Below are 27,560 nucleotides of genomic sequence, written 5' to 3'. Positions count from 1 at the left end.
GATCTAAGCTGAGGGAACAGGCGCTCACTCAGCTCCAAAAAGATGACCACAAAGGGGGGCATCCGCTCTCCCAACATATATACCATAAATTCAAGAAGACGAGCGCAGAGAGCAACGACTTTCACCCCCAATGACCCGCCCGTTTCAACGGGCGGCGAGTGATCCTTGCTGCAGGGGACGAAAAGTCCTGATCACCATGTGGGCGCAGCGAGAGAAGACCACGACGTAAGCAATTGTAATTTCAGTTTCAAAGCTTGTACCAAAGATTCCTTTATTTTTTTTGGATTTTTATTGTTCTTAGTATGCTTCTCTCTATTCCTTATCCTATTTAAACCATCTGTTTAAAGTTTTTAGTCTGTTTGTAAATATCCAAGACTGGTACATAGCTGGGATGAGTGCAAGTCTCCATTATTATTTTTTTAATTTCATATTCATTGTTTGAGTAAAATGTCCTGGCTATATTTATTCTTCTGTTTAATTCTTACTATCTTTATTATTACTAATTTTATATTTGAAATGGCGCTAACATTCCGGATACAGCAGATATCAATATCTTTTTCCCAATTCCCAAGGTCATGCCAAGTTTTTTTTATGACAGTAAGGGACGAGACGAGCAGGACGTTCAGCTGATGGTAATTGATAATGTCAAAGTTCTTTATTTGCCAGAAGCATTCACAAGTAAAGCTGTTACAAATATAAGAGCAGGCACATGTTTCGTCTTGACGGACATGCAAATATTTTTATGGTTTCGCTTCAAAACATTATAAACCTAACACAATCAATAATTACTGCAACATTTAATTTGACTAACGTTAAGCCTACTAAAAGACCCTACAATTACAATAATTAACGAAATACTAAGAGATAATGTAGTAAAAATAATAACAACAAAATTTAATATTATTGGTAAAAATAGTATTGGTACCAGTTACCACTCCGTTTGATAATATTCGGTGATTGAGTAAAAACAATATTACTTTAATAGTGTTAATAATTTAAATTTAAATCTATTTAACACTGTCTCTTGGTTTTCTTTTGGTAAAATATTAAATATTTATACACAGAGCATGACAGTTTTTTTTGGTACAAATTAGTTCTAATGTGGGGTACTCGAAGTCTACCATGCCCATTACAATGCAATGGAGCTCAGGATTCTTGAAAACCCAAAAATTGAGAGCGGCGCTACAATTGCGCTCGTCGTTGAGACATAAGACGTTAAGTCTCATTTGCCCAACTTGATTGGGACTCGGTCACGGCGATACCTTATTGAAGAGTAGACTCCCGTTGCGACTGTAGAACACTCCAGGCACGTTGTAGGGATCGAACAGGAATCCGTCCTTCTCCCAGCGGAGATTTGTGAGCGGCGGGTTGGCACTGAAGTGGCAGTCGAGGCTAGCCGGCTTGCCGAGTGGGAGGTGCCGCTCCTTCGGGGAGTACACCACCTTCGCTTTATCTGCAAGTTGTTGTTTTATTATAATTAATATCCGGACGAACGATCCTTGCTCGGATTTTTAAAAATGTACAAACTTTAACCAATAAAGGCACACATCTGGACATCTGGATTCGAACCGGGGTCTTCTGCTTTCCGGATCAGATATTTAGATAATATTAATTTGTATTTATATTATATTATTATTAGTAGTATATAGTTTAGTTTAGTTGTTATATGTATACAGGTAAGATTTTACTATGTCCTTTAGGAATATTATGAATTAATAACTAAGTAATGTATTATGTGTGTATAAGTAATTGTGTAGATAACTTACAAATTAGGTATAGCTTAATTTATTATAGATGCACGATATTATAATATAGTTTAAGAGCGTAAACTCGCCAACAAACTGTTGCAACAGGTTGGCAAGATGTAAAATTTAAGTACCAACTGTGCATACTTTTATAAATAAATAAAAATATAGTCTTGTGTATAGTGGTGAAATTGACCTTTGTATTCTAATTCTGTAACTGTTTCTCATTAAAACGCGGATAAAACTGCATTTTTTATATTGAAACCTAGCTAGATAGATTTATCGCCCCCGAAATCCCCTGTATACTAATTTTTATGAAAATCGTTTTTATGAATTTTTATGAAATTCGGAGCCGTTTCCTAGATTCAGATTATATATATATGAGATAAGATATCTATATACAGTGGTGGATTTACACTAGGGGCAGTTGGGGCAGGTGCCCAGGGCGGCAATTATTTTAGGGCGGCAAAATTTTGAAAGGGAAATTAAATTAAATTTTTTTAGTCTTATCGAGATTGCTCAATATAATTAAGTAAGTTTGTTGATTAATAATTTTTGGTTTAATTGATAATTCAAGAAATTCAATTTATCAGTTAATTGTAAATTATAATTTTGGCACGTTTAGTAAAAATTAATAATATAAACGATTTAATCAATTCACTTCTTTGGAGACAAATATTTTTGGTGAGCATTGCACAACCTTAAGTAATATTTATACCAAATGTATTATTTTACCAGCAAACTACTGTGAACTTCAAGAAGAATTTTGCTTTTTTATAGATTGGTTGAGGAGAGGACTCTTTGCCTATCATGTGGTTGATGGAATTAAAGACAATCAAGATATTACTTTATTACGACGTCAATACAGTTCTAAATTAGGATGGCGACCAGCCACAGAATATAATATAATTGTTTATTAATTAGAACGCTGTGGCATATCGAATATCGATTTGTTTCTAGGTCCCATTAAGGACAGTGACTTTTGCTAACATCAGTAAAAGATATTATACGTAGGCATAACTCCGTTTGAAATTGGCAATAAAGGTGCGTACAGACTGGTGAAACGTTGCATGAAATGTATCATTCTACCTTTCATTGTATGTTAGCTCCGAACATGGAAACATATCGCGCTCTTGCGGCGCATTCACTACGAACCTCCTGCGTCTGTTTTCGCAATTCAGCCGCGAACACGCCCCTCTGTGTTCCTCCGAAAAACCGACAAATCACGGGCCACTCCGCGCGCGGCTTGTAATGCTCGTAGCGTGCGCGTGAAATGTACATTTCGAACGCAAATTGTCCAATCTATGAAAAATTGGTGCAAAGTGTGTTCGCTTTCATGTTACATTGCAACGATGTGAACGCCGAATGACGACCCATATAGTCGAATGGTTAGTGACACTGACTCAGCTAGTGCAATGATTAATATGATGAATATGGATGTTTGCCTCCGAGTCATGATGTTTATATGTATGTTTAAGTAAGTATATTGTATTAAATATACCTATCGTTGTCTTGTACCCATAGTACAGGCTATGTCTAGTTTGGGGCAAGATTACGTTACACCAATCTGTACGCACCATTAGGTGAGTGTGTGATACTAACAGTGCACATCCAGGAAGGCCGAGGCACTCTGCCGCTGTCCGTCTTCGGCGGAGACGTGGCACTCGTACCAGCCGCGGTCGGCGCTGGTGGCGGCTTGCAGCACCAGGCTGCCATTGGCTGCACGTTGCCCGGCTGGCTGGCTGCCACCCTCCCTGACCCACTGGACGTTCCACTCGGGACTCCTGGGCAGACACTCCAGCTCCGCATGCTCTCCCTCCACTACAGTGCGGTTCAGCGGCGGCGACATTATCAGGTTACCACCTGTGGGACCAGACCATGCATTACGATAACATTAATACTAGCGCAATTGTAGTGCCGATCAGAATTTTTGGGTTTTTCAATAATCGCTCAGGATTCTTCACTGCATTGTAATGGGTAGGGCGCATCAATATCCATTAGCTGAAATTTCTGCTCGTCTCGTACCTTATTTTCATAAAAAAAATCCCTGGTACGAGGGACAAAAGTGGCAGTTTTTCTCCAAAAATTCTGAGCGGCACTACAACTACGCTCGTCAACTTGAGACCTATGATAAGTTAAGTCTCATTTGCCCAGTAATTTCACTAGCTACGGCGTCCTTCAGATCGAAACACAGTAATGATTACACATTTCAGCTTCACGGCAGAAATAGGCGCCGCTGTGATACCCATAATCTAGCCGGCATCCTGTGCAAAGGAGCCGCCCACTGGTAATATTGACCATAATTTGTGCGTGTTGTGGGTAGTCTGAATGTTTTCCTATTAATAATACGGCTGCAATGCCGTGGGACAGCATTAGACAAGTTGGGCGTACCATCCACGTCCAGATAGTAGAAGGTGCCGTTGTTCCTGGAGGGCGGCGTGCGGTTTGGGAAAGTCACCAGGCAGCGGTACAAGCCCGCGTCAGTCTCCCTCACTGACGTCACATTGAGTGATCCTCCTCCGAGGGCTGCGCGTCCTCCACCACCGGGGCCCCCCGGGGCTTCAACACGCCACACTCGCCCGCCCCACCGGTCGGCCACGACGGGGGCGCCGTTGCCGCTGTACCACGAGAATATCGTCTCACCCTGCGGACACCAATAAAAAACCTCTAGCAAAGTTTTTAAAAATGTATAAAGTAGAACATCTTCGTGATAAATGGGACCACAAGTGAAAAGATGAGATGTGGGGGGGACAGAGGGCACTAAACTTGCGGTCTCTACGTGAGTGCCGGTACAGCAGTCGGGAAGCAGCATTTAACAAATTTTTTTTTCTTAATCGGCTTGGCTTGCAAAGTGTAATGGTATAGGTAAGTGTTTTTGAAGTGAAAACTTCTTTAGCGGCGTTGAGCACTTATCTTAGGGTGGGTATAAAATGTTAAACTCGCGTTAGGACACGTGACCTGATCGAAAATTCGTAAGAGAGTCCTTGAAGTTATGGATGAAAGATTATATTTATAACTACCTAGCTGACCTGGCAGACTTCGTACTGCCTCAATCGATAAATAAACGATCTCAACTTTTGTATGTACGTCAAATAGTAATGTTTGCGTTCAGAAATTTAATTTATGACAAAACTTAAGATATATCAATCTACATAAACATAATCTGATAGATAGTTAACAACCAAATAGTCAAAACCAAGTAGTTAATCTACCCACTATAGTTAGCTAAAATTAAGTTTATTTTTTACCTCCTGAGAAAATACAAATTCTAATTAGTTATTCATTTTAAACTATTCTTTCAATTTGATTTCTAAACAACATCAAAGGAAAAACAAAATTGTTGGTTTTATTTAATTCCGAGCATTTGCATATTTATTCACCTTTTAAACCTTCCCTGGAATTCCACAAATAATTGAAGACCAAAATTAGCCAAATCGGTCCAGCCGTTCTCCAGTTTTAGCGAGACTAACGAACAGCAGTTCATTTTTATACGAGTATATATAGATTATAGTTCGGCTATTTCAAGTTAATGATCATACGGTTATTTCAATAGTGGTTGAATTATTGTGATTGCAAAGCCGAAACACCACAAGGTCGAGGGATCGAATCTCAGCCGTGAAACATTTTTGGAGTGATAACTTTTTTAGCGGCATTGAGTACTTTTCTTGGGATGGGTATGAAATGTTGAACTTGCGTCAGGACACGTGACCTGATGAGTTTGTTGCCACTTCTTATTAAAACTTCCGAAACGGTGGTAAATGGTTAAATGTATAACTTTCGACATTCATAAGAGCTATTTCTTTGATCTAAATGAATAAAGTCATTTTGATCGGATTTGTTTTGATTATAGCAAAATCAACCAAAAGGTCTATCGAAGATTAATTGTTCTTAGATGCGATCGACAGCCATACACGGGTCTCGCACTAAAGCTGATTGACTCAAAGCTAGTAGGGAAGATATTCTACTTACTCGGTTCCGCGTGATCCAAGTACTTTCCTTAGAGTCATGCAGCACACATTTACACAAGGGCGTAACTCCAATTTTGTAAGTGTGTGAAGATAAACCAAGAATCTAAGGTAGATGCGAATATAGATTCAACCATTCATAGTTCAATATTTATTTTATTTATATATTTATTATGAAAAATAGAATTACAATTTATTAATATATAACAGTCCAAAAACCACAGGGGTTTGTCCGGCATGTTAGAAAAATACTATTATCGCCTACAATTAACATTAACTTATAAATACACAATTTAATAATATACTATTAAAACTATAAAGTTATGTACAACAAGTAATAATAATAACAATAATAATAACAGTACTTATTGTAGCACAGGTGACTCGCATGGCCTGCCACCGCAACGTATTAAATTTTTGAGTGACCGTCTGTTTAGATATATTAATTGATAAACAATATTCAACTTTATAACGAATAGTTAAGTACTCAATTGCGGATAGCAATAGAATAACTATGGTTTTGTCTAGGCTAACTACGTAATATTAGTTTTCGGTTTGTGAGCATTCCTCCATTTTCTAGGGCGGTGGTTTCAACAGCTCCCCCTGCTTGAAAATCGGCTCCCCCTCGCAGAAAATATAGCATTGAAAAAATTTCCAGTCCGCGCTTCTTGACATCATGCCTAAAACGGTGTAAGCCACTAAGCGGTCAATTTAGACATGGTCTATAAGTCTTGGTATTTTTAGCTCAGCTCTCCTGTTGTCACCGAGTCTGCACTGGCTCGTGGTAATTATTAGACTTGTAAAGAGGCTCACTGTGCTATTATATCTTGCGTTATAATTCCGTTCCTTGAGACATTAATAGTACATAAACACTGACTTAGAATAAAGGCTGGTTTTTTGAGAAGGGCTGTGTGTGATGCCCAAGTCGGAAACTACGAGAATTAGAGACAAGACAGGAGTCATGCCCTCGATGTATAAGAAACCAACAACTGCATGTTTAGTTTTTCAAAATTTCTTGAACTTTTGATATAAATCGACCCGAATGATTTAAAAAAAATTACATCTTGTATTATTGGACCAATTGACTCTGTTGCCGATTTGACGGAAATGGAATGATTTTTTAAATCAACCCGAATGATCTTTTAAAAAATTCAAGAAATTAAAAAAAAAAATGCATTTGATGGTTTCTTATAAATTGAGGGCATGACTCCTTTCACGACTTTTCTTTTAAGTCGTAGTTTCCAGCTTGGCCATCACCGCCCTTCTCGAAAAACCACCCTGTATACCAGTATAACCAAATAGCCCATTGCGTGACCATTTCAGAGTTGTCAGTGTGTGCGTTAGCCAGTGGGTTTAATCAGCCTAGCGAAACTCTCTAAGAAAAAAGCCATTGATATTGTATATAATTAATAAAATTTAATAATTAATTAATTAATAGTCAAATTGGAAAAGAGTTCCAGATTCAAAATTTAATCTTATTTTTCATTATATTGTTTACAAGTGGCCAGTTCTAAAATGTTTAGTGTTGCCTTCGTACTTAAGTAAAATATTGAACGCACAGTTAAGTATAAGTCATTACAACATTATCAAAGTCGTCGTTCGTCTGTGTGTTGCAGGTCACGTGACGGTCGGGCGGCGCCTATAGTTTGCAGCAGCTGACCGTGTAGTGTATAGACTATTGAATGAAACCCTTATAAACTATTGTTTTCAATTTATTTTATATGTATAGGTAATAAGTAGGATTACTTATTATTGTCATAACCAGTAGATATCAGAGTGCCTCATTGATTCGTTCTTTGATCTGTGATTCAAACGATTTTCACAGCAGCTATCAACGTGACATGTATCCGGAACCAAGAAGATTGTGCTTCTGTCAAACTAGGACATCACTTACCAATTCTAAAAACGTTAAATAACGTGGTACATCTACACCGGGATCGCAGATTAACTTATAAAAACCACAGCCAAGCCACAATCGGACATCAAATGAACATCCAATTTAGGAACCTACGTAGGCTGCATAGCCAAAATTGCACGGAATTCTATTGTGGGGATCTCAGCCAAATCCAGATTCAAGTGTAAATAACACACACACACTTGTATAAAATCAATGTTCTAATAAGCATTAATGTATTACAAGAGACTTGATCCTGCAGACAAACTGTCCAAACAGCGGGACTATGTTAGCTTTTAAGATTCTTTCTGTAAATGATTAATAGTATAAATAAATAAATAATACATGTTCATAGACACAGACATAAGTTTCTTTTGTCAGTCGATGATGTTTGGCGTGCTTTTATAACATGATAGCAGAAAATGTACAGTAGGTATAAATATGTTACGATATTCAAAAGATATAAAAAAACGTTTATGTATAAATGTTTTTAAGAACATAACTAATTTTCGTAATGATACCCCAGAAAATGAATGGGACGAACGACAATGGCTAATTCATAATAAATTTTATTGTAAAAAAAATATTACAATAAAATAGAAGAAGGTATTTCTCAGTTCTAAGGAATAAATTTATGAATGTGTGGTAGTTTTTTACGTTCGTTAATGAGTGATTTGCAATCCTATTTTGCATAAGCATATTAAAATTCGATTCGATTTACCAGTGGGAGGCTCCTTTGCACAGGATGCCGGCTAGATTATGGGTACCACAACGGCGCCTGTCTTGAAGTAGTAATGTGTGAGCATTATTGTGTTTCGGCCTCAACGGCGCCGTAGCTAGTGAAATTACTGCGCAAATGAGTGCCGCTCAGAATTTTTAGGTTTTTCAAGAATCCAGCGGCACTGCATTGTTATGGGCAAGGCGTATCAATTAGCATCAGCTGAACGTCCTGCTCGTGTCGTCCCCTATTAACATAAAAAAAGATACCTAATTAGTATTGTGTAATAACTGTTCTATTGTAAATAATCTCAGATGTCTTTGAATAGGTACTTAAGCATCAATACAGTAAAAAAGGGTCATAGTGGGACCTACAAGAGCAGATTGGACAATCATCGTAACTGACTGGCGCCAACCAATAACACAACAAAGCATATTAAGGTTGAAGAAACGGAAGTCCCCGACAGCTTGTACTAATTCGAATGAAAGGAATTTATGACACTACTAGCTCGGCCCGCTGCTCCATCTGCGCAGACTTATGTCTTTTTTATCTATCTCGACTTCTGACTTCTTAATCTATATATATAAAATATCATAAATGAATTGCTGTTCGTTATTCTCGCTAAAACTCGGGAACGGCTGGACCGATTTGGCTAATTTTGGTCTTGAATAATTTGTGGAAGTCCAGAGAAGGTTTAAAAGGTGAATAAATACGAAAATGCTCGGAAGTAAATAAAAACAACAATTTTAGTTTTTCCTTTGATGTGTCCCCCCGTCGTTCAGAAATCAAACTAATTAGAATTTTTATATCTTTCTAACTTTCTCAGGAGGTAAAAAATAAACTGAATTTTGGCTAACTATAGTTGGTAGATTAACTGCAGTTGTTAATTATCTATCAGATTATTTATGTAGATTGATGAATCTTAAGTTTATTATTGTGCCGAAAAATCGATAACAATTGGGGAAAGACAATAATTTATAAATAATGTAAGGTGTTAAAATACAGTGATGAATCTTCTGGATTATGTTGTGCTGGAGGCAAAGTAAAATTGCCACAATTGGTCTCAACAACAAGATCCTTAACGCTCTTTAGTTTTTGGGATTGGAAATGATTCTAATTCTATTCTCGGTTTAACAGAAGAAACAATTTCATTACAACAACAGGGTGCCATATTTTACGAAAACATTCTTGATGCTATTATATATTATTGACAAATTCAGTAGAAACATTATTTTGTTTATTATCTACAGAACAACGTCTGTTGGCTCAGCTAGTATAAGAAAAAATTTAAAATAGTCTTTGTTTGTTTGTTATTGTACAATTTACACCATTGTTTTTGTATGTTAGTTGGGCATGTCGTCTTTGGCGTGCAATAACCAACTAGACTCGCAATCACGCTCGGAAGACAAAACTCTGCGTACGCTTCTATTAGGCAGAGTTTTTGTTTAGTTATGTTTTGACCGCGCTTTGAATACAAAGCCACGCCATCACAATCCACAATCAGCGTTCGGTGAAAAACACGTGGAGTGTCGTATTTCAGATCAGTGCCCCTTTCAATATAATTATTTAATAAACTTTTTTAACCATTTGGTAAATAATTACATTTCAATTGATAAAATAAAATGTTCATGCTTCGTGTTCGCGTCCGTCTAGCGCGTGACGTAGTGTTACTACTTCTAATGGGCGAAAAAGCATTCAAATTTCATCATTTTTAATCCTTTTCAATAACTATTTTTAAGCAGGGCGAAGACACCGAGTTCAATAAAAATATTAGTTGGAGGCTTATTTATTATTTCACATTATCATTCCAATTTTTCAAGTGTAAAATTAAGATCGATAAAGCGATTTTTATGCCCTTAATGGAATATTATTCCAAAAATTTTTAGTTAAATGTCTATAATGTGAAAAAAGTTTCACTTCTACCAAACCACACAATCCTTTTTTCGACATGACATAGTTTTATTGGTTTTGTAAAAAGAAATATAGTATGTTTGTAATAAATAAAAAATGCTTCTAATTCTGAATTAAAACTATGGCGATCTTGTGAGAGAGAGGTAACCTAGCTCCGCTCGATTCCTCAAGGCTATCGGCTCGGTCCCCAGCCTTAAGTTAATGTATATATATAACGTCAACCGCATTTCGACGACGACAACGACTTCTGACACTGCCCTTCAGCCAAATGCGCTCATGGATACGCTCTCTCACCAACGACCTACACAACACCCGATGGATGAATGTCTCAAGCTGTAGACAGTCGATAGGAGGCGATACCTGCACTATCGCCCAAACTGACACGTAGACTTATCAGCCTCAACAGACATGACATCCGTATAATGGTGGGCACCCTAACGGATCACACATCACTAAACAAACACTTCTTCACAATCGGCGTAACGGACAGTCCTAAGTGCAGAGGCTGTCTGGCCGAAGACGAAACGGTCGCACACGTAATCTGGAATGCATAAATAATAACATAAATGGAATGTGCGGGGGTGGCCAACCAACGGGCTAAAACCTTAACCAATACGAGGTCGCTCCAGGAAGTCTGCGAACACCCCAGGAATGTTCTGAACTTCTGGAAGGAGCTGGGCTGGTTGGAGTAACTGGCCATTACTGCACGCAAAATGGACCCATGCTAGTGGTTTAATTGCGGAAACAGGAGCCCCTATACCATATCATACCATACGTCAACTGCATCTTTTCGCAACCTTTTAATAGGCGATTGGGAGTCCAGGTGTCTATAGTATCTACATTGGTATGTCGTAGATTGAATTGGATAATGATCTGCGTACGTCAAGCCGCAATCAATGCTTATGTACATTTATCTACACTCATGCTTTAAATCCTCTATTTAAGATTTTAAAACAGTAAGCTTATTGCTAATATTAAAACACCCAATGTCCTAATAAGATTCACATCATCCAAACGAGTGTTGTAAAGAAATTCAGTAAGTACAACATTACAACACTCGTTTGGATGATGTAATGGTTACTAGGACTTGGCTTCGCCTCGTGTGATAAACCCACATTCGTGTTTTAATACACAACAGTTGCATAAATAATTATTATAATCTCTAATAGCACTTCTCTGTATTACAAAATCTAAGTCTCATTTCCAGGAATTATTATGCACGAAGAGTACCTAGCATTCAGATCGTTGCAACATACGAGTTTGTATGTGATACCAGTGTCGATAATTGTTGAAACCAACAATAATAGTAGGCTGAAACCCATTGGAAATGGAAGAGAATATAACAAAATTGAAACGAAAAATTAATTACCAATTATTCAAATCTATTTATAAATGTAAAAAGGATAATGATTCAGTGTTATATAATCCTTTTTTTTCATTATTCGATAATCCATATTTTCTATTGATGCTACGAAATAATAGGTATAAAGTCTCTATGAAATGCTTTTTGATGGGGTTAAATTTTCCGAATATTTATGTATATTTATTTTTCACCAAGGGAAAGATGAGATTTTAAAGTAGAATTTTTCACAAAAATTTTGAGGGTATGTGAAAAAAGTGTGAAAACAAAAGTTGTAGATCTTTTTATTACCTACAACTTTGCCATTTTTACCATAGGACTTGCAGTTTTGCCGGAAATCGAGATAAACCGTTTCTTTTTTTCTTAAAACACCCCCGTAGTTTATTTTTCCTTTCATTTTCGCTTTTTATCATTTTCAAAGGCCTTTCAACATGGTCTAGTAGTCTACCTTGAGAACACTGCTGATGGTCGCATGATGAACAATACTTTTGGTAAAAGAAGTTTTTTCACACTCAAAGTGTAAAGACCAAATTGTGAAGATCTCTTACGGCCGTTTTCAATAACCTATCTATCCTTAGTGTAACTTACTAGAGGTAGACAAATCTTTCCTTTTATGCTTACTTACATTTCAATAACCTATCGACACAAAGCATTGGACTATAACCGTATTGGACGTTACTAGATAGATAAGATCTTGTCATTAAACGGTTACAGCAATTTAACTGTAACTAAAGATAGGTTATGGAAAACGGCCCTTAGTATACCTGCAAAGAATTTAATTTAGCTGTTATAATATGGGAGAAAATGTTCAAAACAAAAGTATTACGATATTCAAAAGAATTGTTAAAAAACGTGTGAGTGGTGTGGTAAAGGTTACTATAACATAAATGACTTTGTTAATGACACCACAGATTGGGAATAGAGCGACCGCCCTCAGGCTATTAAATAATAAGTTTAATTGTACAATATTTATTTTTAAACATATTTTTGACAGAAAGCCCGCTGAGTTTGTTGCGCCCATTCTTCTCTGGTCTGAGGCATTCATTTTGGAATGGGTGGTAGTTTTTGACTTTCAATAAGTGATGTCACATCCTATTTAGAATAGAAATATTTGAATTTGAATTTGGAGAAACACCTGAGAAAAAAACACGGGAATCAAACTTACAAGAATGTGACGCGAGCGCAGATGACCCTATTCTCCTTCAATGATTATCCGACCGCGACCTCTACGGTGGGTGCGGCTATGTGTGCGTGTGTGTGAGACCTTCTACGTGCGGTGAGCAACAACACACGCGGTCAATATAGCCATTAGCAATCACAAAATTGACACAATACGAGTAGTGGGTGAGGTACCATTATAGACAGCGCTAGTTGTAATAAATAGAGCACGGCAATACTTCAAGCCAGCCCACATTCTAGCGCTTTACAAAGCGCAGGTCCGGCTACATATGGAGTATTACTGTCATCTCTGGTCTGGCGCACCCCAGTATTAGCTCGAACATGACCGCGTGCAACAAGAGCAGCTCGAATTGTCGGGGACCCAGTGCTATGTGAACTGCTGGATCACTTTGCGTTGCGTAGAGACATCGCTTCATTGTGTGTTTTCTACCGCTTTTATCACGGGGAGTGTTCCGAACAGCTGTTTCACCTGATTTCTGCCGCCGAAATCCACTTACGCACGACAGGCCATAAGTTAGGATATCATCTTCATCATCTTGATGGCCGTCAACGCTCCTGTGATTCCTCTGGTGTTGCAAGAGAATGTGGGCGGCGGTGATCACTTAACACCAGGTGACCCGTTCGCAAAAACAGAGGGTCCGGAGATTGATCATTGACGGACAGCCGAATGGTCTTCTCTACGAGATGATAATTATGGGCTCCCCGAGAGTTTTTGCAAGTGAATACCAGTGGGAGGCTCCTTTGCACCGGATGTCGACTAGATTATGGGTACCAACGGCGCCTATTTCTGCCGTGAAGCAGTAATGTGGAAGCAATTCTGTGGTTCGTTCTGAAGGGCGCCGTAGCTAGTGAAATTACTGGGCATATGAGACTTGACATCTTATATCTCAAGGTGACGAGCGCAGTTGTAGTGCCGCTCAGAATTTTGGGTTTTTCAATAATCTTGAGGGCAGAGCGTATCAATTACCATCAGCTGAAAGTCCTGCTTGTCTCGTCCCTTATTTTCATAAAAAAAATACCTATAGCGGAATACGTTTGTATTTCGAACCATAAGCCCCGAGAGTTCTCTCCAAGTCTCTAAAATCTCTTCTGAATTAAAATTTGTGGAACTCATTAATTTTCTTAAAATTCATTCAATCACATGTTGGAGGCATCCAACGCGTATTTGTTATAGAGTAGATAGAACTGGTTCTGGTGTATCCACAGGCCTTGCAGGACGCTCTCGGCAGGATTTCTCGGGGTATTGGAGGAAGCGGGTAGAATGAAATTTCAATTTCTAACTTTTACCATCGCGAATCATAACATAATATACAAGCGCTGACCCGGCAAACGTTATTTTGTCATATATATTAAGTGAAGTTAATTATATGTATTTCTGAGTCCAATAAATATAGATTCTGATAAGTATTTAACAACATATTATATACTAACCTTCTCCGAAACACGCTGGATTTCATAGTATAAGTATTACTTCGATCAGGTACCCATAATCCAGCCGGCATCCTGTGCAAAGGAGCCACCCACTGGGGTGTGCAAATTCACGATACACGATAACATACCTACTTGTAACCGACCTAACCATAAATACTACAGAATTCATTTGATTTAACATTAAACATCCATTCTGAAACCTGAGATATTTCATAATAACGGTGACTCAACCAAGAACGCGCACCAGCCACCGCTGTGCCACATATTACAGTCATTACACGCCTTATGCCGCCCACAACCTTCAGTGATCATCACAACCGGACATATTCATTTACACCTTTTGGATTTTTATTGTATTGAAATGGGTCACAGCATCACAAATAAGTTGAAGAATAAGACTTATAATATAATTATTATAAAACATTATTACTGTTATGTTATTCCTAAAATAGATACAAAGTGTATTACTTAAGGTGTCACTACACATGGCTATTTGTATTTGTGTATTAGTTATAATTGGCAAATAATTGCCATGTGTGGACAGTTTGTTTGACAAAGTGTTGGCCTTATTTGCCTATTAATAAGGCCAATACCAAATACGCGTTACCGTGCGCTTGTCGGTTTTTCAAGGCACATCAAAGGGGTCAAATAGGCAAATAGGCAAATAAGCCGTCCACACAATGGCCATATTTAGAATTTAGTGTCTGTAAACACCTTGCATTCTGCTTCCAAATGTTTGTGTGTTTGTTATTTGACTGCCATGTTTGGATGGTTTTATTTGCATGTTTGCCTGAACGTCATATATTTTGCCAAATACAACAAACACCCAATAGCGAACACAAATAGCCATGTGAAGTGCTACCATAACAGATTAAAGTTTTTTTTATGTTTTTTTTTTTATGAAAATAAGGGACGAGACGACCAGGACATTCAGCTGATGGTAATCGATACGCACTACCCATTACAATGCAGTGCCGCTCATGATTCTTGGAAAACCCAAAAATTCTGAGCGGCACTACAATTGCGCTCGCCACCTTAAAACATAAGATATTAAGTCTCATTTGCCCAGTAATTTCACGAATATAATTTTATTATTTTCATTGGCAATGTTTATGGTAGCAGTAGACTTGGAGGATTAGATATTAATAAATATACAGGATGTCCCAGAAAGAATGGATAATCCTTGAACCCCGCACGGGACAGCTCTGCAGCGCTCAGAAAAAAATATGTAAAAAAAATTCCAAGTGATACCCAAACTATGATTTATTTTAGAAAAACATACGTTTTTCTTACTTTACTTCACATTCATGTGCACAACGCCCACAAAGTAATGAAATTTGTGGCGTTTTTGGTGTCATCTTAATCCTGATAGACTATACCACTAGAACTACATAAAATAATATAAGTATCTATGATACTTTTTTCAAAAACAAAATAAGAACTTGAGTTTTTGACATGAAATTTGATACCAAAATAATTTTGGCATCGTTTGAGAGTGTTTCGTGTAAAAAATAAAGTATGAAAACGAAAGTGGCCAGCTATTTTAAAAAAATGCGCAGTTCATACAGTTTACAAAATGGTATAATACATCATTTTATTTAATACCACTACGAAGTTATTGCTATTGAGATGCAAAAAGAGTAAATACGACTTAAAAAGAAAAGATAAGTCTTAATAAATTTTAATAATAATAAAAACATCGGGTGTACATAAATCGGGCTTTATTCACAAGAGGTGTTCAAATTGTCTGCCACCGACTCTACGAGTAATACACGTTCGACATCTTCTAATAAAGGCTCTACTAAGATAACGTGCATAGTGTCGTTCATTTATTTTTGAAACGGCCTCTTGAACAGGGCTGCTAAATTCCTCCAAATTTGAAATTGTTTTCGAGTACACTTTTCCTTTAGACAGCCATAGTAAAAAAAAGTCCAGTGGGTTTAAATCCGGGGATCGAGGAGGCAACAAAATGGGACCCAAACGACCAATCCATTTATTTGGATACGTGGCATTTAAATAAGCACGGACGTTTGTAACATAATGTGCAGGGCAGCCATCATTCTGTAGCCAATGGGATTCCCTTAACTCCTCAGGCACTTCTTCCATTAAGTTCGGGAGATCATTTTGCAAAAAATTTAAATAACTACGAGAAGATAAATTTCCCGGCAGTTCGAAAGGACCAATAATCATCCCGTTTAATATACCAGTCCAATAATTTACTTTGAACTGGTATTGCGACCTCTCTTCTCGCATTAAATTTGGATTCGAGAGTTGCCAGCTGTGCAGATTATGCGTATTAAAGACCGTGGTGTGCACACATTCCACAATAAGTATTCATCCTGACAGACAAACGTCTCAACTGTGAACAATTCAATTATATTTCATTTACAGGATTAATTGTAATGAGCGCACTGAGGGGACGGCTCGGGTCCGCAGTGACCAACTTCCGTGTTAGATTCAACTTTATAAATCACTCCTGATGCACAATATGTGTGTCGTATTTGTATCTATAGCACAGATAGTCAAGCGCTCAAATGCAAAGAATTATCTTCGAGAATGTGGTCAAAAATATATGTTACTTATTATCAATTATCAAACAATGAATTCAAGCTCTAAAGGTTGATGCATCTAATTTATTTTATTACTTATTAAGTAGGTTATGTTATAGACTAGCTGACACGGCAAACGTTGTTTTGCCATATAAATAATTTTTAGAGTTAGACCGTTGCTTAGACATGCAACATTACGTAATTTTTCTAAAATAAACGTAGCCTAAGTTACTCCGTTACTACATCAGCTACCTGCCAATAAAAGTCCCATCAAAATCGGTCTAGTCATTTCAGAGATTAGCCGGAACAAACAGATAAAAATTGACAAAAAAAAAAGTTATTTTGGTGTATGTAACGTATATATCTAATATATAAAATTCTCGTGTCTCGGCTTGACCGATTCTCATGAAATTTTGAGTGCATATTGGGTAGGTCTGAGAATCGGACAACATCTATTTTTCATCCCCCTAAATGTTAAGGTGGATCCACACGATTTTTTTTACATTTTTTTTTAAATTTGTTTGATTATGAGTCAGAATTAAAAAATACATACAACTTCTAATTTTCACCCATCTACGATCAACAGTTACTTTTGTATCGCGATTTTAATATCGGCAATACAACGTTTGCTGGGTCAGCTAGTATTCATATAACATGTAGTAAAATCAGATGAATGTCAATATTACAAACAGACACTCCAATTTTATTTATATGTATAAGTCACTTAAGAAAATGGAGGCATAATGTCTCGTCTACTCGATCATAATCAAGCTTGTGAATCCTATTAATATTATAAATGTGAAAGTTTGTATGTCTGGATGAATGTTTGAACTTCTTTAACGCAAACACTACCGAATGGATTTTGATGAAACTTTGCAATAATATAGTTTACACACCAGAATAACATATAGGCTATAATTTATAAAAATATTGTGTGAAATATCTATACATTGAAATAAAATTGGAGTGTCTGATTGTAATATTGAAATAACCGTTTTTTACTAAATGTATATTATGAATACATACACCAAAATAATATTTTTTTAAATTTTTGTCTGTCTGTCTATCTGTTTGTTCCGTCTAATCCAGCGACTTTTATTGGCAGGTAGCTGATGTAATATGGAGTAACTTAGGCTACGTTTATTTTAGAAAAATAAAGCAATGTCCAAGAAACGGTCTAACTCTAAAAATAATTTAAATGGCAAAACGACGTTTGCCGGGTCAGCTAGTATATAATATAGCAAATAGTTGGATATATAGCTGGTTTTCTGGTGAGATCTTTATGTCACCAATTAAAATGCCCCATGCGTTTCGAGTTTCATTTGATGCATCCAATAAACGATAATGTATATTTATAAAGTTAATTCTTTATTACTTTTTATGAAATAGTTTCTATTATTTAAATTCTACTCATATATTAGAAACTAATTTGTTATATTACAGCCATTGTAAAATACTCTATTTCATTGAAAAGAGTGGCCGTTGAGTTTCTTATTTGTTCTTCTCTCGAGCTCAACTATTTACGAACATATGGTAAATTAAGTAATTTAAAAGAAATATTTGTAGTGGCGATTCAAAAGCGCTTACTTTAATTGAACAAAGTTTAATTGACTTTGACAATTAGACAAATCACGTAGTACAAAAACAAAGCCGAAATATGGAAAATGCCACAAGTTACTTCATAATAAGCTACGACTGCTATATCTATACATTGCCGCATTTACTCCAGTTGTTTAAAACATTCTTGATCAATAAGCAGCAATGTATAACGTTTATTCAGTTTAGGTAACGTGTTTTGAAATTAGTTGCCGATTAGGACAGTGACAGTTCGCACACGACTAAGGAGAAAAGTGTGCTTACATTGTCTTTAAGCACACTCAGACCGTTCCGCTATCAGATTGCGAATGATATGTCCTTATAATATGTGTATAGAACAACATTGCATTCAAAATAGATGAAAAAAGATGTGAAATCACTTATTGAAAGTCAAAAAACTACCACCCATTCCATAATGAATGCCTCAGGCCTGAGAAGAATGGGCGCAACAAACTCAGCGGGCTTTTTTTTTCATCAAAAATATGTTTTACAATTAAAGTAACATTTACAAAGTAACATTGTACAATTAAACTTATTATTTAATAGCCTGAGAGCGGTCGCTCCATTCCCAATCAGTGGTATCATTAAGAAAGTCATTTATGTTATAGTAACCTTTACCACACAACACATTATAACCCTAATATTATAAAATATGCTAATCTGCTTAAACTATTGAAGTGGAAGCTTTCAGGGGATTGTTCTAATCTTCGATAGGATTAGAAACTACTATTTACGAAAATATAAACCAACTTCTGAAAAAGATATGCCTTAGACCAGACGCAAAAATCTCAGCGAGCATCTTTCTTTAATTTCGCTACAGTATAATGTATTCACTAAATAGCCTAGTCGCTCCATACCTAAGGTATGGAATCATTAAAAAAGTCATTTATTATACTAAGCTAAAGGTTATTATATGTGGTAAAGTGTTATTTGTGGTAAACCACAAATCGGGGTGATATAACGAACGGCGATTGTTTGGCAGAAAACTCGCATGTGACTTTAGTAGTTAGTGGAATGAACTTTGCCGGCAACTTAGTGTCGATTTCAGATACAAGGTTCTCCAAGTTCCAGGTCTCTTGCAAGACGATCCATATCACTGATATGCAGAACAAATAGCGAATAGTGGGGTAAGAAAGCACGTGATTGTCTTGACATCAAAAACCGCCATTCTTGCAAACTGATCATTTTCATTCGTGCCTTTTTTTATGAAAATAAGGGACGAGACGAGCAGGACGTTCAGCTGATGGTAATTGATACGCCTAACCCATTACAATGCAATGCCATTCAGGATTCTTGAAAAACCCAAACATTCTGAGCGGCACTACAATTGCGCTCGTCACCTTGAGACACAAGATGTTAAGTCTCAATTGCCCAGTAATTCCAATAGCTACGGCGCCCTTCAGATCGAAACACAATAATGTTTACACATTACTGCTTCACGGCAGAAATAGGCGCCGTTGTAGTACCCATAATCTAGCCGGCATCTTGTGCAAAGGAGACTCCCACTGGTGCTGCAAGAAACCAGGCAGTGCTGTTACTTCATTCATGACAAACAAACAAGAACTGAAATTTCGTAATGCATGCTTAACGATCCAGCTGTCGACGTTTTAGTCATTAGTAGTAGGTACTAAGCCCGTGGCTGTGTCAAACGACTGTGCACGTTGTGTTACGATACTTATGTCGACTTTTCACTTAATTGTGTTTATTTTTCAAATAAATATTATACGAATAATACCAAACAAAATGAATTTTGTTTATTAACCGTCCGCCACATCAAATTTATTTATATTTCTTTCATTGATTATCTTACTTTCGGCGTGTAATCAAGAGGGCAAGTAGATACTGTATTCACAGATTTTACTAAAGCTTTTGACACTATCGATCTCTAAATTTACAATTACAGAAGCCTCTTAATGCAACGTTTTTATTGGATTTATAATCACTTATAGAACGTCAAAACTTAAAAACCTTTCAAAAAAGTATAACTCAGATCTGAGAACTTGAGAAGATCGGGCGGGATTTTAATTATTTTTATTTTTTAATATTATTTACAAATAAGTTATTAAGATATTTTAAAGTGAAATATACGTTTAAAAAAAGAATGCCAAATTGTTTTTTGTACAAAATGTTTCTAAGGTTACTTTTGAGTACCTACACGATACCTTTAGAAACGATATCTATATATATATATTTTAAATCATAATTTAATGCAACTTGGCTTTGAAACACAATTATAATATTTGTTAGAATTTTGCGCAGCGGCCATCTTAGATTTCAACAAACAAACTTCACTCATAATATTAGTAAAGGTTTTAATACAAAACAAATAATGAAATAATAGGTGCCTCACAAATGAAAAGAACGGGCGCAATAAATTGAGCGGGCTTTTTTTATTTATTTAAATATATTGATTACAATGCAATATCGTACAATAAACATTTATAATTAAAGAGCCTGAGGGTGTTCGCTTCATTCCCAGTCTGTATCGGTATCATTAAAAAAATCGTTTATGCTTTATGTAACCACACAAATAATGTAATCAAGAAAAAGATAAATAAATAAATCGTTGTTAAAGAGTGCGCTCAACGAGCAACAGCATTTTATTATTAAGTGTAAAGTAGGACGTGGCGAGTGAGTGGGCGACTGGCCTTACATCCGGACTGTGTGCTGACTGATGAGTGTCACACAGTGGTCTCTACGAAGCTGTGGGCGATTTGTATTCAGCAGAACACCCCGTCAACTGTCTATCTCCTGCATCCCTCATTTAATAGCGCCGCCTATTTCTTCCGTGAAGCAGTAATAAGTAAACATTACTGTTTTGGTTTGAAGGGCGCCGAAGCTAGTGAAATAAATGGGCAAATGAGGCTTAACATCTTACGTCTCAAGGTGACGAGCGCAATTGTATGCCGCTCAGAATTTTTGGGTTTTTCAAGAATCCTGAATGGCATTGCATTGTAATGGGTTAGGCGTATCAATTACCATCAACTGAACGTCCTGCTCGTCTCGTCCTTCATTTTCATAAAAAAAAGCACGGATGAAAATGATCAGTTTGCAAGAATGGCGGTTTTTGATGCGGAGACAATCACGTGCTTGCTTACCCCACTACAGCAGTGCTCTAACGTCTGCTCGTGCTATAGAAGTCATAGTAATACGTACATCTTTATCCCAGGCCAGGTGGTAGGGAATCTCGTTGCCGAAGGGGAAGTCCAGGTGGCAGTTCATGACGGCGTAGCCGCCAACTGAGGCGCGTAGTCGCTCCACGTCCAGCGGCAGCAGCGAGCCGCGAGCTGGCAGCATCAGCAACAGCACCCTCACCCACAGCGGCGGAACTACGCGCGTGCGCGCGGACATCGTGAACAGTGGCGCGCTATTCCTACGACTGACGACACTGTCCGTCTGAGACTCGCCAGAGTCCGGAGCGGGGCGGGGTGGGGCGCGAAGCGGGGCAATACATTGTTATCACGGGCCGAAGCTCAAGTACGCGGCCGCACCTTCGTGTAGTGTGTAATGCGCACCGGCAGCTCGACCGCAACCCACTATCCATTCAACCTTAACACGGAACAAGTACGGCTGTTTCAGATACACTGCTTGGTATTAAACGCCCCTTCGGCCACCTCCCTGCTGGAGCGCGGCTGACAATGAGATGACAGTTGCTTCAGCAAGCCCCGACGCTAAATTCGTGCAAATTTTGAAGCAGCCCTTGGATGTTCGAGAATTAACGCCAAGTTTGGGATTCATGCACGTCGGGATCAGTTTACGACAAAACTTAGTCTGGCGATAAATACTATATTCTTTTTTATTTATATCTTTTGATTTTTTTTATCCTTTTGATTTTGATCCTTAATTACTTATTAAGGTTATAACCGGTAAATTAAAATAAAGTTAGCTAATAGTTAATTCAAAACATAATTGAAATATTCATTAAGTAGTAAGTACTTACTAGAATATAGCGCCTCGAAACAATAATTATTGATAATCGGTTCCTAATCGCATATCACTCGGGTCAGCTCGGCAGTCGGGACTCAATGTTCTGCTCCTGTATCGCTCGGGGAATCTCCCTGTTTCATTTCGTTCGTCAACTCTTGTCACCCGGAATTATTTTGCTTGCAGTATGGGTTACTGTACATCTCTTTCAATTTTATTAGTAAACTTTTGAAGCAATGCAGCGACTTGCAAACACATCTATGACAGTAGGAAAATCATGTGATATTGATGGACATGAATTGTACGAAGAAATATATAATTAATTTAATTCGTTATTATGAAGGAAACGACTTCATTACCTTGGTGCTGAAGTACATAAAAGACAAAAAATAACTGAAGTTTACCGCACTAAAGGCATAAAGGAATTTATTTTCTCAAAATTGATTCCTTTAGAATTCTTTTCGATGTCATTTCTAATAACTACTAGATATCACTACCGCTTCGGAAACAAATGGCGCTCTGAGAGAGAAGAAGCGGCGCAAGAAACTCTCCCAGCATCCTTTTTTTTGCGCTCGTTTCAATAAAAATATACAATATTGTACAGTTATTTCTATCGCTATAAAGAAATCATAATCTAGTCCCAGGCTGTCCGATCATTTAGATATTCAGCGGTGGAGTAATAGGATTTACGACAGAGACTATCGAAATAGTCCAGAATAGAATAGAATTATTGCTAACACACCAGTTACAGTTGCGTCTGCTGAAAGAAGCTTTTTAAGGCTTAAAATTATTAAAACAAATTTGAGGAATACAATGACACAAGATCGGCTGTAAGCCCTATTCTTTCAATCCATAAAAAAAACTACGTTTAGAAAAACCGACTTCAAAAACTGAAAAGTATAAAATAATAAATATCTATTGTTTTGGAATAGTGTTATTGAAGTCGGCTTTGTTTTTTTGTTAAAATATTTTTAATTTTTTGATTTTAAGTGAATTTGAAGTACACTAAATAACAATTTGTCTAAATATGTGTACATATACAAAAAATTTCAATGCAGCAATGAACGTAAGCGCTTTGCAATTTGAATACAGACAGAAATTCTGTCCCACTGCACCCTTACTGTAAGTCGTTAAGGAATCCCATTGATTATCATATTCGACTACGACAATTCCTTGTCCATAACCATGTTATGGTAGATGACTTAATATCCGGATAGCATAAAAAGATTCGGCCGAGTATAGTTAATTTGCTCCTAAGATTTGAAGAGTTCCGTTACTTTGTCATGGATTCCGTAATCAGAACCTAACCAAACTCTCACCAAACTATCTTTATCTATCCTTTCCAATAAAAATCATCGAAATCGGTTCGCGCGATATTGAGTTATTCGTAAATTTATCATCGTCTTTGCTATACGTATGTATAGAAAATTTAAGACTTTTATGGTTTTCACATGGATGCCATTGTCAAATCTGGACCAAATTACAATGGGACCACATGGAAAGCACCAGCTTTCAAATAAAAAAAGAATTATCAAGATCGGTTCACCCAGTCGAAAATTTTGAGGTAACAAACATAAAAAAAAAAACATACCGACGAATTGAGAACCTTCTCCTTTTTTGAAGTCGGTTAAAAATTTAATTTAATACACCTTTACCTTTAATATTCATAAAATGCTATTATTTATATGTGCTATCTATTCAGGGGCGGATCTTGAATTTGTGGGGCCCTGGGCTAATACTGCTTAGGGGCCCTACCTAAATACTCAGCCAACTGCCATTTTGTCAAAAAACTGTTTTCTGTAGTGATGTAGGTATATATTATATAATGTGTTAAGTACAGGAAGAAAATAGGAAAACAAAATATTTTATTTATATATTAAAACATTATTCATAGCAAAATTAATTGACAGTTGATGAATGGTTAAGTTATATAAATTATAAAGCAACCTTTCTGCATTTTTGTGCTGCAAATTATTTTATTTGGCCATCGCACTGTAAGTCCTTTGTTAAATCGCAATTTATGGAGAGAATTGATAATTGATTTAGTCGATAGTTCGACATTGTTGACCTGTATTTGTTTCCTATATACGACATCCTGGAAAATGAGCGCTCCGCTTCACAGCTAGTGATCGGCATCGTTAAAAAATCTTTAAGATGGTATGGCAGTTTGGGAATACATCAACAAGTTTCTTTTCATAAATTATTCATTTTTATCGTCATTTTCGCCGAAACTATTGAGAATTTTCAGAATGCCATCATAAGTACTTTTTAAAGCTCTGGCAGCATCATAGTGACAAGACCATCTGATCTGGCTTAAACTTTTTAACGTAAATTTTAGTTTTGTTTCACGATTTAACAGTTCCCACATATGGGTCGAAGCAGAGAAGAAAACGTATATTTTTTGCAATAGTCTCCATTAATAGACAATACACGGAATACACCAACCGAAAAAAAGCGACGGGGAATTTAAATTCATATCAAACGGAACGGGTACCGTTTGATAGATACGCACACGGATTGATTGATCGCAGTGTTGCCTACCTAATGATCGGTTATTTTTAATTCTACATAATTTTTATTATTGACAATATCGTTTATTGTTTTCAGTTCGGTTGGGGGCCCTCTGTATCCACGAGGCCCTGGGCTGCAGCCCAAAAAGCCTTTAAGTAGATCCGCCCCTGTATCTATTGATAGGTTTTAGGTCGGTGCCAAGCCCTAAATACAATAAAACTTAATATTATAAACAGCTTACTTACTGTAATTATTAAGGTTGTCTGGTCACGCGTATCCTGCTCAAAGTCACGCGTGGCGATTGTATGTATTTTTTACTACTACATTTGGCTTGGCACCGACTTCAAAGCTATCAATATGTAGCACATACATTTAATAGTATTTTATTAATATTAAAGGTAAAGGTGTATTAAATTAAATTTTTAGTTATTTTATACTTTTCAGTTTTTGAAGTCGGGTTTTTCTAAACGTAGTTTTTTGTTATTTTTTTACTTTTTAGTGTTAGTTAATAATTATAATATATAATCAACCTGAATGAAAACTCCTAAAAAAGCCGTACACAAAAAACATTATATCATCGAGGTAAACAAAAATTTTCATAAAAAATGTTCATAAAATAAAAACTACTGGGCCAAACTGTGTAAAATTTTTATGGGACCAAATGGCATCCATTCTGCATCGAAGACCTATAAGATACACAATTCCACCATACATTATTTTGTTTATATCTCAAAAGGTTTAGACACGGTTTTCATTCTAAAACTCCCAGACAGCTTATTTTTTCCGACACCTCTATGCAATATCGTTAATGTATACAAATTTGTTTAGAATAATAACGCTTAGAACGTGACTAGGCCCAAGCGAAATAAAGCACTTTCAATGTGGTCTTTTATGACCACATACGTTTCCCGCCGCGTCAGTGTCTTTCTGTCAACTTCGAGGACAATCAGTGCGCGAAATTTAATTGAAAAATTACTAATTATTGTGAAGTTAAAGGGTGTCACAAAGCGTCTTATTATAAAAATTATGATAAAAAATCACATTTCACACCTAAATACTATTTCACGACTTTTAATAATTTTAGCTAATAACAAAAGACGCCATTAAAAAATTATGTTGCCAGCTATGAAAGTAATACCTCGACTTCCTCCGCTGGGATAGTTTTTTGTGTTTATTGAAAGAAGGCTATAATGTACGACGCCACATGATGTTATATGTATTCAAAGTCAAAGTGAAATAATCTTAATTGAATAACTAAGCGCTTTGAATAGTCACTATAAATATATCTTTTAAATTACTGAATTTACCATATGTTTGGAAAAAGTTGAACTCGTGAGAACATTAACGGCCACATTTTTTAACCGACTTCAAAAAAGGAGGAGGTTATCAATACCTCGGTATATTTTTGAAGTGAAACTTCTTTATCGACGTATGAGAGAAATTTTGTAGCAAATCGCCACGATTTTCAGTTACGCGCCATTTTGTTTTTTTTAAATCGCCGCGCAAATTTATGATTTTAACAATATGGATATCGTATCCGAAGTTCATAGAATAAAGAACTTCCTTACTTACACAACAAAATTGTTGCAAAAATAATTAAATGCGTGATGTTTTTATTAAATTCTTAATTTGTATTTTATTTCTACTTTCTTTATTACATATAATCTAGTATTTCTTACAATTTACTGATTTAGGGAAATGTCTATCCACTTGCAACATTATTTGGCTGTCTATATGCGTGTTGGCAAATATTTGTAAGTACCATGACTATAATGTTACTTCTATATTGACAGGAACTATGAATGAAACTATCGTTCTGAGCGTTATTATTCTATGCAAATATGCAAAATACTGATTAGCTGTATTATTGTAGTTTCATTAAAATCCATTCAGTAGTTTTGGCGTGAAAGAGTAGCAAGCATACATACATAAGTACTAGGTTCGATAAAAACATTTTGATAATAAGGATCATTCTGTTACTATCAAATGTGCGTTACAAATAAATTAATAATTTTTATTGTATTTAGGTATAGTTCACTATTTTGGTATATGGCTTACACATAAGAGATAGCTTACACATATAGATAGGCTTTTTTGTAGGATTATTTAAATATTTATTATTTAAATATGTATTATTGTATTTGTAACTCCTACAGTTTTTGCTGAGCACGCATAAAAACTCACAGAATGCAGATTTCTTTCCTACTTACTGACACTTATCGTATTATTTTGGATAATTCACACTATAGCTTTATAAATTATAGCTTATGTATTATATTTCAACAATTGACGTTCGACTTTGTTACGAGGATACGCAACATACGATTTCCATAAATCAGAACTTCGGATCTCGGAACTGAACAGGCAATTTGTGTTACAAGAATACGAAATTTAACTTTTTGACATAAGGTCGCTAAGAATACCACAACCAAACTCGCCTGGACTCTCATAGGTACGGCAGAGACCCCCAAAGACTACGTACGGCATGCAACTATCTTGCTTTGCAGTGATACATCTGGATTTGAATGAGAGTATGAATGTCGGTGATCACTTTCTATCAGGTGATCCTTACGCTCGTTTATCGACTGGAAACGAAGACAATCATCCTCTCAGGATATTTTAAATGGTATTAATAAATTAAAATCTTCCAGTTCAGTAGGACCTGACAGAGAGTATTGCTTTCCCTTTATGTCATATTTTTAATTTGTATTTGCAAACAAGTTGCTATCCCCTCCAGGGGAAAACAACGCGTGTAATCCCTATACCGAAGAGTTCTG

The 27,560-nt window shown here is 36.5% G+C and overlaps 1 protein-coding gene across 1 annotated transcript in view; it reads right to left on the bottom strand.

Annotated features, from left to right (window-relative positions):
- LOC126968682 (protein borderless) overlaps window positions 1-21,761 on the bottom strand; it is a 31,357-nt gene extending 9,596 nt beyond the window's left edge. The window contains exons 1-4 of the mRNA XM_050813731.1: window positions 21,505-21,761; window positions 4,137-4,389; window positions 3,348-3,608; window positions 1,263-1,453 (exon numbers count right to left, since the gene is read on the bottom strand). Of these exons, the coding sequence (XP_050669688.1) occupies window positions 1,263-1,453; window positions 3,348-3,608; window positions 4,137-4,389; window positions 21,505-21,699 (900 nt within the window). The 5' untranslated portion in view covers window positions 21,700-21,761. The remainder of the gene's footprint in view (window positions 1-1,262; window positions 1,454-3,347; window positions 3,609-4,136; window positions 4,390-21,504) is intronic.
- Window positions 21,762-27,560: the final 5,799 nt, after the last annotated feature.

Source organism: Leptidea sinapis, chromosome 16, assembly GCF_905404315.1.
Source record: "Leptidea sinapis chromosome 16, ilLepSina1.1, whole genome shotgun sequence".
Taxonomy (NCBI): Eukaryota; Metazoa; Arthropoda; class Insecta; order Lepidoptera; family Pieridae; genus Leptidea; species Leptidea sinapis.
The sequence above is the reverse complement of the archived record's forward strand: the minus strand, read 5'-3'. Positions and strand labels throughout refer to the sequence as shown.